At 49.1% G+C, this 13,383-nt stretch overlaps 1 protein-coding gene across 1 annotated transcript in view; it reads left to right on the top strand.

Moving 5' to 3' along the window:
• The first annotated feature begins 6,494 nt into the window (after positions 1-6,494).
• Positions 6,495-13,383, top strand: part of STK36 (serine/threonine kinase 36) — a 216,797-nt gene continuing 209,908 nt past the window's right edge. Inside the window, exons 1-2 of the mRNA XM_073649070.1 lie at positions 6,495-6,578; positions 8,016-8,156. Of these exons, the coding sequence (XP_073505171.1) occupies positions 6,495-6,578; positions 8,016-8,156 (225 nt within the window). The remainder of the gene's footprint in view (positions 6,579-8,015; positions 8,157-13,383) is intronic.

The following is a 13,383-nucleotide window of genomic DNA, read 5'->3' as shown; positions in this document are numbered from 1 at the left end:
CTGTATATTCTCTCGTGTGCCCCCCCCTGTATATACTCCCGTGTGCCCCCCCTGTATATACTCCCGTGCGCTCCCCCCCCTCCCTGTATATACTCCCGTGCGCTCCCCCCCCTCCCTGTATATACTCCTGTGTGCTCCCCCTCCCTGTATATACTCCTGTGTGCTCCCCCTCCCTTTATATACTCCTGTGTGCTCCCCCTCCCTGTATATACTCCCGTGTGCCCCCCCCTGTATATACTCTCGTGTGCCCCCCCCTGTATATACTCTCGTGTGCCCCCCCCTGTATATACTCCCGTGTGCCCCCCCTGTATATACTCCCGTGCGCTCCCCCCCCTCCCTGTATATACTCCCGTGCGCTCCCCCCCCCTCCCTGTGTATACTCCCGTGCGCTCCCCCCCCCTCCCTGTGTATACTCGCGTGTGCTCCCCCCCCCCTCCCTGTGTATACTCGCGTGTGCTCCCCCCCCCCCCCTCCCTGTGTATACTCGCGTGTTCTCCCCCCCCCCTCCCTGTGTATACTCGCGTGTTCTCCCCCCCCCTCCCTGTGTATACTCGCGTGTTCCCCCCCCCCCCTCCCTGTGTATACTCGCGTGTTCTCCCCCCCCCCCCCTCTCCCTGTGTATACTCGCGTGTGCTCTGCTGTTTGGGGGGGTCCTGTTGTACATATATATTAGGGGTGTTGGGGGGGCGTGTGCTCTGCTGTTTGGGGGTCCTGTTGTACATATATATCAGGGGTGTTGGGGGGGCTGTGTGCTCTGCTGTTTGGGGGGTCCTGTTGTACATATATATCAGGGGTGTTGGGGGGGCTGTGTGCTCTGCTGTTTGGGGGGTCCTGTTGTACATATATATCAGGGGTGTTGGGGGGGCTGTGTGCTCTGTTGTTTGGGGGGTCCTGTTGTACATATATATCAGGGGTGTTGGGGGGGCTGTGTGCTCTGTTGTTTGGGGGGTCCTGTTGTACATATATATCAGGGGTGTTGGGGGGGCGTGTGCTCTGCTGTTTGGGGGGGTCCTGTTGTACATATATATCAGGGGTGTTGGGGGGGCGTGTGCTCTGCTGTTTGGGGGGGTCCTGTTGTACATATATATCAGGGGTGTTGAGGGGCCGTGTGCTCTGCTGTTTGGGGGGTTCTGTTTTACATATATATCAGGGGTGTTGGGGGGGCCGTGTGCTCTGCTGTTTGGGGGGGTCTGTTTTACATATATATCAGGGGTGTTGGGGGGGCCGTGTGCTCTGCTGTTTGGGGGGGTCTGTTTTACATATATATCAGGGGTGTTGGGGGGGCCGTGTGCTCTGCTGTATGGGGGTCCTGTTGTACATATATATTAGGGGTGTTGGGGGGGCCGTGTGCTCTGCTGTATGGGGGTCCTGTTGTACATATATATTAGGGGTGTTGGGGGGGCGTGTTCTCTGCTGTTTGGGGGGGTCCTGTTGTACATATATATTAGGGGTGTTGGGGGGGGCGTGTGCTCTGCTGTTTGGGGGGGTCTGTTTTACATATATATTAGGGGTGTTGGGGGGGCGTGTGCTCTGCTGTTTGGGGGGGTCCTGTTGTACATATATATTAGGGGTGTTGGGGGGGCGTGTTCTCTGCTGTTTGGGGGGGTCTGTTTTACATATATATTAGGGGTGTTGGGGGGCCGTGTGCTCTGCTGTTTGGGGGGGTCTTGTACATATATATTAGGGGTGTTGGTGGGGCGGGGCGTGTGCTCTGCTGTTTGGGGGTCCTGTTGTACATATATATTAGGGGTGTTGGGGGCCGTGTGCTCTGCTGTTTGGGGGGGTCTTGTACATATATATTAGGGGTGTTGGGGGGGCCGTGTGCTCTGCTGTATGGGGGTCCTGTTGTACATATATATTAGGGGTGTTGGGGGGCGTGTGCTCTGCTGTTTGGGGGGGTCCTGTTGTACATATATATCAGGGGTGTTGGGGGGGGCGTGTGCTCTGCTGTTTGGGGGGGTCTGTTTTACATATATATTAGGGGTGTTGGGGGGCCGTGTGCTCTGCTCTTTGGGGGGGTCTTGTACATATATATTAGGGGTGTTGGTGGGGCGGGGGCGTGTGTGTGCTCTGCTGTTTGGGGGTCCTGTTGTACATATATATTAGGGGTGTTGGGGGGGCGTGTGCTCTGCTGTTTGGGGGGGTCCTGTTGTAGATATATATTAGAGGTGTTGGCGGGGCCGTGTGCTCTGCTGTTTGGGGGGTCCTGTTGTACATACAGTGGGGGAAATAAGTATTTGATCCCTTGCTGTTTTTGTAAGTTTGCCCACTGACAAAGACATGAACAGTCGTTAATTTTAAGACTGAGAGATAAAATATCCCAAAAAAATCATGAAAATCACATTGTATAAATTAGATAAAAAAATGTTGCATTTTGCAGTGAGAAATAAGTATTTGATCCCTCTGGCAAACAACTCAATACTTGGTGGCCCCTTGTTGGCAGCACAGCAGTCAGAGGTTGTTTGTAGTTGATGATGAGGGTTGTGCACATGTCAGGAGGAGTTTTGGTCCACTCCTCTTTACAGATCATCTCTAAATCATTCAGATTTTGAGGCTATCGCTTGGCAACTCGGAGCTTCACCTCCCTCCATAAGTTTTCTATGGGATTAACCCCGTTACCCCCGAGGGTGGTTTGCACGTTAATGACCAGGCCAATTTTTACAATTCTGACCACTGTCACTTTATGAAGTAATTACTCTGGAGCTTCAGCAGATCCCCCTGATTCTGAGGTTGTTTTTTGTGACATATTGTACTTTATAATTGTGGTAACATTTCTTTGATATCACTTGCGTTTTTTGTGAAAAAAATGGAAATTTGGCGAAAATTTTGCAATTTTGAAACTTTGAATTTCCATGCTCTTAAACTAGAGAGATGTCACACAAAATACTTAATAAATAACATTTCCCACATGTCTACTTTACATCATCATAATTTTGGAGCCAAATTTTTTTTTCTTATGGAGCTAAAAGGGTTAAAAGTTGACCAGCGATTTCTCATTTTTCCAACAAAATTTACAAAACCATTTTTTAGGGACCAAATCACATCTGACGTGACTTTGAGGGGCCTTTATGACAGAAAATACCCAAAAGTGACACCATTCTAAAAACTGCACCCCTCAAGGTGCTCAAAACCACATTCAAGAACTTTATTAACCCTTCAGGTTCTTCACAGAAATTTTTGTTATGTGGAAGCAAATAATGAACATTTATTTTTTTTCACAAAAATGTAACTTTAGACCCCATTTTTTTTTATTTTCGCAAGGGTATCATTAAATAATGTACCCCAAAATTTGTTGTGCATTTCCTCCTGAGTACGCCAATACCCCATATGTGGTGGAAAACCACTGTTTCGGCGCACGGCAGGGCTCGGAAGGGAAGGAGCGCCATTAGACTTTTTGAATGTAAAATTTGTTTGAATAATTAGCGGACGCCATGTTGCATTTGGAGAGCCCCTGATGCGCCTAAACAGTGGAAACCCCCCACAAGTGACACCATTTTGGAAACTAGACCCCTCAAGGATTTTATCAAGGGCTATAATGAACATTTTGAACCCAGAGGTACGACACAGAATTTGATAACATTAGGTCATCATATTGAATAAGTTGTCATTAGTCTTGAGCGCAAGTGCTCGCTATTGAGTTTACATCGGGTACTCAGGTATGGACCATGTATGGCGGGTGCTCAAGTGACATGCTCGAGTCCCCGCCCGGATGTTTCACGGTTATTAGACACCCAAAAAAACAAGTGAGGGTCGCTCGTGCATGGCAGGCAATCGGAGCAATTACAGAGATACCAGATTTATATCGGGGTTTTATGACTGACAGCTGTCACACACTAAGAGATGCTTTTTTTTTTTGATGAGACTAGTTTTTGCATCGCCATATTTTGAGAGCTATAATTTTTCTATATTTTGGCAGACAGTCATGTGACGGCTTGTTTTTTGCGGGATGAGTTGACGTTTTTATTGGGGCCATTTTCAGGCACGTGACATTTTTTGATCGCTTTATATTCTGATTTTTGCGAGGCAGAATGAACAAAAACCAACAATTGAGGAATTATTTTTTTATGCCGTTCTGCGTGTGGTAAAATTGATGAAGCAGCTTTATTCTTCTGGTCATTACTTTTACAGCGATACATTAATATCATTTATATTTTGGCACATTTACAGAATAAAAACTATTTTTTGAAAAAATAATTGTTTTTGCATCGCTTTATTCTGAGCGCTATAACTTTTTTATTTTTCTGCTGATGGAGCTGTATGGCGGCTTGTTTTTTGTGGGACAAGATGACGTTTTCAGCGATATCATTTTTATTTATATTCGTCTTTTTCATCGCGCTTTATTCCATTTTTTGTTTGGCGGTATGATGATAAAGCATTGTTTTATGTTTCTTTTTTTTTTTTTTTTTTACTGTGTTCACTAAAGGGGTTAACTAGTTGTACAGTTTTATAGGTCAGGTTGTTACAGACGCGGCGATACCCCCATAACATTACTTACTTATGGGATATATATATATATATATATATATATATATATATATATATATATATATATATATATATATATATATATATATATATATATATATATATATATATATATATATATATATATATATACATACAGTACAGACCTAAAGTTTGGACACACCTTCTCATTTAAAGATTTTTCTGTATTTTCATGACTATGAAAATTGTACATTCACACTGAAGGCATCAAAACTATGAATTACCACATGTGGAATTATATACTTAACAAAAAAGTGTGAAACAACTGAAAATATGTCTTATATTCTAGGTTCTTCACAGTAGCCACCTTTTGCTTTGATGACTGCTTTGCACACTCTTGGCATTCTCTTGATGAGCTTCACGAGGTAGTCACCGGAAATGGTCTTCCAACAATCTTGAAGGAGTTCCCAGAAATGCTTAGCACTTGTTGGCCCTTTTGCCTTCACTCTGCGGTCCAGCTCACCCCAAACCATCTCGATTGGGTTCAGGTCTGGTGACTGTGGAGGCCAGGTCATCTGGCGTAGCCCCCCATCACTCTCCTTCTTGGTCAAATAGCCCTTACACAGCCTGGAGGTGTGTTTGGGTTCATTGTCCTGTTGAAAAATAAATGATGGTTCAACTAAACGCAAACCAATTGGAATAGCATGCCGCTGCAAGATGCTGTGGTAGCCATGCCGGTTCAGTATGCCTTCAATTTTGAATAAATCCCCAACAGTGTCACCAGCAAAGCCCCCCACACCATCACACCTCCTCCTCCATGCTTCACGGTGGGAACCAGGCATGTAGAGTCCATCCGTTCACCTTTTCTGCGTCGCACAAAGACACGGTGGTTGGAACCAAAGATCTCAAATTTGGACTCATCAGACCAAAGCACAGATTTCCACTGGTCTAATGTCCATTCCTTGTGTTATTTAGCCCAAACAAGTCTCTTCTGCTTGTTGCCTGTCCTTAGCAGTGGTTTCCTAGCAGCTATTTTACCATGAAGGCCTGCTGCACAAAGTCTCCTCTTAACAGTTGTTGTAGAGATGTGTCTGCTGCTAGAACTCTGTGTGGCATTGACCTGGTCTCTAATCTGAGCTGCGGTTAACCTGCGATTTCTGAGGCTGGTGACTCGGATAAACTTATCCTCAGAAGCAGAGGTGACTCTTGGTCTTCCTTTCCTGGGGCGGTCCTCATGTGAGCCAGTTTCTTTGTAGCGCTTGATGGATTTTGCAACTGCACTTGGGGACACTTTCAAAGTTTGCCCAATTTTTCGCACTGACTGACCTTCATTTCTTAAAGTAATGATGGCCACTCGTTTTTCTTTACTTAGCTGCTTTTTTCTTGCCATAATACTAATTCTAACAGTCTATTCAGTAGGACTATCAGCTGTGTATCCACCAGACTTCTGCACAACACAACTGATGGTCCCAATCCCATTTATAAGGCAAGAAATCCCACTTATTAAACCTGACAGGGCTCACCTGTGAAGTGAAGACCATTTCCGGTGACTACCTCTTGAAGCTCATCAAGAGAATGCCAAGAGTGTGCAAAGCAGTCATCAAAGCAGAAGGTGGCTACTTTGAAGAACCTAGAATATAAGACATATTTTCAGCTGTTTCACACTTTTTTGTTAAGTATATAATTCCACATGTGGTAATTCATAGTTTTGATGCCTTCAGTGTGAATGTACAATTTTCATAGTCATGAAAATGCAGAAAAATCTTTAAATGAGAAGGTGTGTCCAAACTTTTGGTCTGTACTGTACATATATATTATATATTAGAGGTGTTGGTGGCGGCGGCCGTTGTACATATATATTAGGGGTGGGGGCCGTGTGCTCTGCTGTCTGGAGGGGCCCATTGTACATATTTATTAGGGGTGTTGGTGGGGCGGGGGCCGTGTGCTCTGCTGTCTGGAGGGGCCCGTAGTACACGTATGTGTTACACGGTGGGTGGATCCGCTCACTGGCAGTGGCTGATGGGTTTCCTTCTCTGTATTTTTGCAGTATGGAGAGGTATCACGTATTGGAACTGATCGGAGAAGGGTCTTTTGGCCGAGTCTATAAAGGCAGAAGAAAACACAGCGGAGAGGTGGTATATCCTATATACTGTATACTGGCTGTATAAAGTGGAGGAAATAAGGATTGAACATGGCACCACTTTTCTAAGTAAATCTATTTGTAAAGGTGCCCTTGACTTGAAATTCTCCTCAGGGATTCTCTAACCCTAACAACCTGTCCAATCCACACAGGCAAAGAAATCACCATAGATGTCCATAAATTATGTGTAATAATGAGAAATGACAAAGGGTAAAGTACTGACCTCCTGAAGAAAGAGAGGAGTGAAAAGTCCTGACACCGGCTGAGATCTATCGGTAATTAGAAAGCAATCCTGCCGCTTAGTGACCAATAATATCAGCGGGTTCACCTGATGGTCGATAAAAAGATGTCTCATTACCAAGGGGCCACACAAGAGACATCTCATGATGGGCAACACCACTGAGCTGCCTCAAGACCTTTGCAACCTTATTGTTCTTAAATACCCTGATGGCATTGGTTACAGAAGAATTTCTAGACTACTGAAAGCTCCAGTTAGCTCTGCTGGGGTGATAATCCAGAAGTGGAAAGAACTTCATTCCCCATAAACCGGCCACTTTCCAATGCTCCCCGCAAGATTTTCCCATACACCAGCCACAACCCGGTGCTCCCCACAAGATTTCACCATACACCAGCCACAACCCAGTGCTCCCCGCAAGATTTCACCATACACCAGCCACAACCCAGTGCTCCCCGCAAGATTTCACCATACACCAGCCACAACCCGGTGCTCCCCGCAAGATTTCCCCATAAATTGGCCACAACCCGGTGCTCCCCGCAAGATTTCCCCATAAATCGGCCACAACCCGGTGCTCCCCGCAAGATTCCCCCATAAACCGGCCACGACAGCAAGTTCAACTGTTTCAAAGAAAATAAGTAATTCACGCACCCTCCATGGCCTGTATGCACGCTCGCCACGCACCCTCCATGGCCTGTATGCACGCTCGCCACGCACCCTCCATGGCCTGTATGCACCCTCGCCACGCACCCTCCATGGCCTGTATGCACCCTCGCCACGCACCCTCCATGGCCTGTATGCACCCTCGCCACGCACCCTCCATGGCCTGTATGCACCCTCGCCACGCACCCTCCATGGCCTGTATGCACCCTCGCCACGCACCCTCCATGGCCTGTATGCACCCTCGCCACGCACCCTCCATGGCCTGTATGCACGCTCGCCATGCACCCTCCATGGCCTGTATGCACGCTCGCCATGCACCCTCCATGGCCTGTATGCGGGGAGAATATAGTCTGGTAAGTTGAGACCAAAATTGAACTCTTTGGATGCCATAATACACGCCATGTTGTTCACTGCCTTTTGGCCTCCAATCACCCCAAGAACGGAATATTTTGCTGGTAGTCCTTGCTTGTTGTACTGCGTATGTGCCCCATTGGGCTCTTTTTTTTAATGTCCGCTCCTTCCCTTGCGCAGGTCGTGGCCTTGAAGTTCATCCCTAAGGTCGGGCGCTCTGAGAAAGAGCTGAGAGGCCTGAAGCGAGAGATCCAGATCATGAGAGACCTGCGACACCCCAATATTGTGCGGATGCTGGACAGTTGCGAGACCGAGAGAGAGGTGAGCGAATCTGTGATCCGGGAGGGCAGCAGATTTGGCAGTGCCATGACCTTCAGGCTAAGTGCCCAAAATGCAGAAATGCTGCAGATTTTTCCTGAGCGTTTCTGCATCTCCCTGGCAGAAAAACGCGTGCGGGTTGTGCGTGCGGATTGTGCGTGCGGATTGTACATGCATTTTTTCTGCCAGGGACAAGCGTTTGTCAAGCTCTTTTTCCAAGCGATTTTAGCATCACTTGGAAAAGTGCTTGAAAGTTGATCACACAATATAAATCCATGCAACCGGCATAGATTTATATTGTGTGACCAATATAATGTTAAAGAATCAGAGCGTAAAAAATAACCTTTCGATGGCCCCTGCTCTGCTCCCGGCGTTGCTGCTGGCTTCGTGGCGGGTACCGGTACCGGTAATGTAAAAGGACCTTCCATGACGTCAGCGGTTATGTGACAGGTCACGCGACCACCAACGTCCTTTTACATTACCGGTACCCACCACGGACCCAGCAGCAATGCCGGCAGTAGAGCGGGGGCCATGGAAAGGTGATTATAAGGTTACTTTTTACGTTCTGATTCTTTTTTTAACAGGTACTATGGTACCCGGCTCTGGAGGAGAGTCTCATGTTCTCCAGACCCGGGTACCATCCGCACATTAATCGCATAAGGTGGGCATGACTACATGCGCCCTCCTCCACACCTTGCGCTTTCTCGGCCGTCGGTATACGGCGCCCTCCTCCACACCTCGCGCTCTCTCGGCCATCGGTATACAGCGCCCTCCTCCACACCTCGCTCTCTCTCGGCCGTCTGTATACGGCGCCCTCCTCCACACCTCGCGCTCTCTCGGCCGTCTGTATACGGCGCCCTCCTCCACGCCTCGCGCTCTCTCGGCCGTCGGTATACGGCGCCCTCCTCCACACCTCGCTCTCTCTCGGCCGTCGGTATACGGCGCCCTCCTCCACACCTCGCGCTCTCTCGGCCGTCTGTATACGGCGCCCTCCTCCACGCCTCGCGCTCTCTCGGCCGTCTGTATACGGCGCCCTCCTCCACGCCTCGCGCTCTCTCGGCCGTCTGTATACGGCGCCCTCCTCCACGCCTCGCGCTCTCTCGGCCGTCTGTATACGGCGCCCTCCTCCACGCCTCGCGCTCTCTCGGCCGTCGGTATACGGCGCCCTCCTCCACACCTCGCGCTCTCTCGGCCGTCGGTATACGGCGCCCTCCTCCACACCTCGCTCTCTCTCGGCCGTCGGTATACGGCGCCCTCCTCCACACCTCGCTCTCTCTCGGCCGTCTGTATACGGCGCCCTCCTCCACACCTCGCTCTCTCTCGGCTGTCGGTATACGGCGCCCTCCTCCACACCTTGCGCGCGCTCTCTTGGCCGTCGGTATACGGCGCCCTCCTCCACACCTTGCGCGCGCTCTCTTGGCCGTCGGTATACGGCGCCCTCCTCCACACCTCGCGCTCTCTCGGCCGTCGGTATACGGCGCCCTCCTCCACACCTCACGCTCTCTCGGTATACGGCGCCCTCCTCCACACCTCGCGCTCTCTCGGCTGTCGGTATACGGCGCCCTCCTCCACACCTCGTGCTCTCTCGGCCGTCGGTATATGGCGCCCTCCTCCACACCTCGCGCTCTCTCGGCCGTCGGTATACGGCGCCCTCCTCCACACCTTGCGCGCGCTCTCTTGGCCGTCGGTATACGGCGCCCTCCTCCACACCTTGCGCGCGCTCTCTTGGCCGTCGGTATACGGCGCCCTCCTCCACACCTTGCGCGCGCTCTCTTGGCCGTCGGTATACGGCGCCCTCCTCCACACCTCGCTCTCTCTTGGCCGTCTGTATACGGCGCCCTCCTCCACACCTTGCGCGCGCTCTCTTGGCCGTCGGTATACGGCGCCCTCCTCCACACCTCGCGCTCTCTTGGCCGTCGGTATACGGCGCCCTCCTCCACATCTCGCGCGCTCTCGGCCGTCAGTATACGGCGCCCTCCTCCACACCTCACGCTCTCTCGGCCATCGGTATACCGTGCCCTCCTCCACACCTCTCTCACGCTCTCTCAGACAAACGGTTTCTGAAGTGTAGCCGCATGGCGGTGTTGTACCCCTTCCCAACAGAGCTGGTTGCATACCGGTCCAGTCCGCCCGAATCTCATTTGTCCCGATCCACCACCCTTCCTCTCTCCTAGGTGGTGGCCCTGAGAGATCCTGCAGACGGACGTATCTGTGTCTTAAAGAGTTAGTGCTTGGGCTAAGCTCTTATGGTGGGGTGGGATTGGCGGAGGCCGCGGATCGGATCTGTCAGGTAGGCAGGTATTATCTCCCGCAGATTGTGCTGCTCAGGCTGTGAGTATTAGTCTGGTTATCTGGCATTCTTAGTCTCAAAGCTCGGGGGGGCTGTGACGATACCGCTTCTAGTCTTAATTAGCTAGACATTGAGATTTGTTAAGCCAAGAGAAATACGCTATTGTGTTTGTGTTGCCTTTTGAATGTTTGTGTTTCTTTGGCTGGTCAAGAAGAAGAGTGACTCCGTTCTTTTCGCAGATGCGGGGCTCTTCTGTTTCGCCCTTTTCGCCAATTTCCAGACAGTTCCAACCATCAGGTTAAGTCTCGTCTCCTAAGGCTGAAGGAGAAGAGCATATTTTAGGCTCACACCCTCAGGATGCCTTCAGGGTCCACTTAGGGATTCCTTCCCGGTGGTTGGCCGTCTCCTCCTCTTGTAGGATGCATGGCTGGGGTGACCCGCAATGGCTGGGTCAGAGAGCTCATCTCCTCGGGTTACAGAATAAAATATATTCGCTATGGGAATGGATTTTTCAGATCCCATTGTCCCCTCGATCTTCCAGCATAAGCGTCGGTGTGTGCCTGCTCCCCTGTTTGCAGTTGTATTATAGGAGCATGGAAGACGTCCTAACTTGGACGCAAAGTGTACAATAAAAAAAGGATTTTTTTTCCAGCTCCGATAAAAACTTGAATTTATTCAAAAAAAAATCTTAAAATGACCTGTCCACAATAGGAGGTGATGGAAGGTAATCTGGTAAGTGCAGTGACGACGCGTTTTGGACGCGGTTCCTGGGTCCTTCATGCTTTCATGATTGGCCTCCGCATGTCTCCGCAATAAAAGACTCCTCCGCGTGTCTCCGCAATAAAAGACTCCTCCGCGTGTCTCCGCAATAAAAGACTCCTCCGCGTGTCTCCGCAATAAAAGACTCCTCCGCGTGTCTCCGCAATAAAAGACTCCTCCGCGTGTCTCCGCAATAAAAGACTCCTCCGCGTGTCTCCGCAATAAAAGACTCCTCCGCTTGTCCCGTTCTGGATCGAAGACGACTGAAGGAATGATGGATGGAGTCTCCCTGCTCACTCACTGCATCCATGGGGCCTGCAAGCTCCTGTCCTCATAGACATTCAGACATAGTAACATGGTTTATAAGGTTGAAGGAAGACTAAGTCCATCTAGTTCACCCCATAGCCTAACATGTTGATCCAGAGGAAGGCAAAAAAAAGCCATGTGGCAAACACTAAGCTCCACATTGGGGAAAAAATTCCTTCCCGACTCCATATGACAATCAGACTAGTTCCCTGGATCAACGCCCTATTGAGGAATCTAGTATATATAACCTGTAATATTATACTTTTCAGGAAAGGCGTCCAGGCCCTTCTTACATGTTAGTAGTGAATCCCTCATTACAACATCATGCGGTAGAGAGCTCCATAGTCTCACTGCTCTTACAGTAAAGAATCCGCGTCTGTGATTATGATTAAACCTTCTTTCCTCCAGACGTAGAAGATGCCCCCTTGTCCCCGTCTCAAGCCTCAGAGTAAAAAGATCAGTAGAAAGGTCTTTGTACTGTCCCCTCATATACTTGTACATAGTAATAAGATCCCCCCCTAAACTAAATAACCCCAAGTGTAATAACCTGTTTTGGTATTGCAGACCCCTCCCGTCCTCTAATAACCTGTCTTGGTATTGAAGACCCCCCCCAGTCCTCTAATAACCTGTCTTGGTATTGCAGACCCCCCCAGTCCTCTAATAACCTGTCTTGGTATTGCAGACCCCCCCAGTCCTCTAATAACCTGTCTTGGTATTGCAGACCCCCCCAGTCCTCTAATAACCTGTCTTGGTATTGCAGACCCCCCCAGTCCTCTAATAACCTGTCTTGGTATTGCAGACCCCCCCAGTCCTCTAATAACCTGTCTTGGTATTGCAGACCCCCCAGTCCTCTAATAACCTGTCTTGGTATTGCAGACCCCCCAGTCCTCTAATAACCTGTCTTGGTATTGAAGATCCCCCCCCCCCCAGTCCTCTAATAACCTCTCTTGGTATTGCAGACCCCCAGTCCTCTAATAACCTCTCTTGGTATTGCAGACCCCCCAGTCCTCTAATAACCTGTCTTGGTATTGCAGACCCCCCCAGTCCTCTAATAACCTGTCTTGGTATTGCAGACCCCCCCAGTCCTCTAATAACCTGTCTTGGTATTGCAGACCCCCCCAGTCCTCTAATAACCTGTCTTGGTATTGCAGACCCCCCAGTCCTCTAATAACCTGTCTTGGTATTGCAGACCCCCCAGTCCTCTAATAACCTGTCTTGGTATTGCAGACCCCCCCAGTCCTCTAATAACCTGTCTTGGTATTGCGGACCCCCCAGTCCTCTAATAACCTGTCTTGGTATTGCAGACCCCCCCAGTCCTCTAATAACCTGTCTTGGTATTGCAGACCCCCCAGTCCTCTAATAACCTGTCTTGGTATTGCAGACCCCCCAGTCCTCTAATAAGCTTTATCGCTCTTCTCTGCACCCGCTCTAGTTCAGCTATGTCTTTCTTATACACCGGAGACCAGAACTGTACACAGTATTCTAAGTGTGGTCGCACTAGTGACTTGTATAGAGGTAAATTATCTTCTCCTCATCAGCATTTATGCCTCTTTTAATGCATCACATTATTTCATTTGCCTTTGCAGCAGCTGCCTGACACTGGCCACTAAACGTGAGCTTGTCATCCACCAATACACCCAGGTCTTTTTCAGTTACAGTTTTGCCCAGTGTTTTACAATTAAGCATATAATTATACATTTTATTTCCTCAGCCCAAGTGCATTACCTTACATTTATCCCCATTAAAGCTCATTTGCCATTTATCAGCCCAAGCTTCTAGTTTACATAGATCCTCCTGTAATATAAAATTGTCCTCCTCTGTATTGATTACCCTGCAGAGTTTAGTGTCATCTGCAAATACTGATATATTACTCTG

The sequence above is a fragment of the Phyllobates terribilis genome, unplaced genomic scaffold, assembly GCF_046119375.1.
Source record: "Phyllobates terribilis strain yellow unplaced genomic scaffold, ASM4611937v1 Scaffold_9__5_contigs__length_417890890, whole genome shotgun sequence".
NCBI lineage: Eukaryota > Metazoa > Chordata > Amphibia > Anura > Dendrobatidae > Phyllobates > Phyllobates terribilis.
Note: the sequence above shows the minus strand (reverse complement) of the source record. Positions and strands in the feature narration are given on the sequence as shown.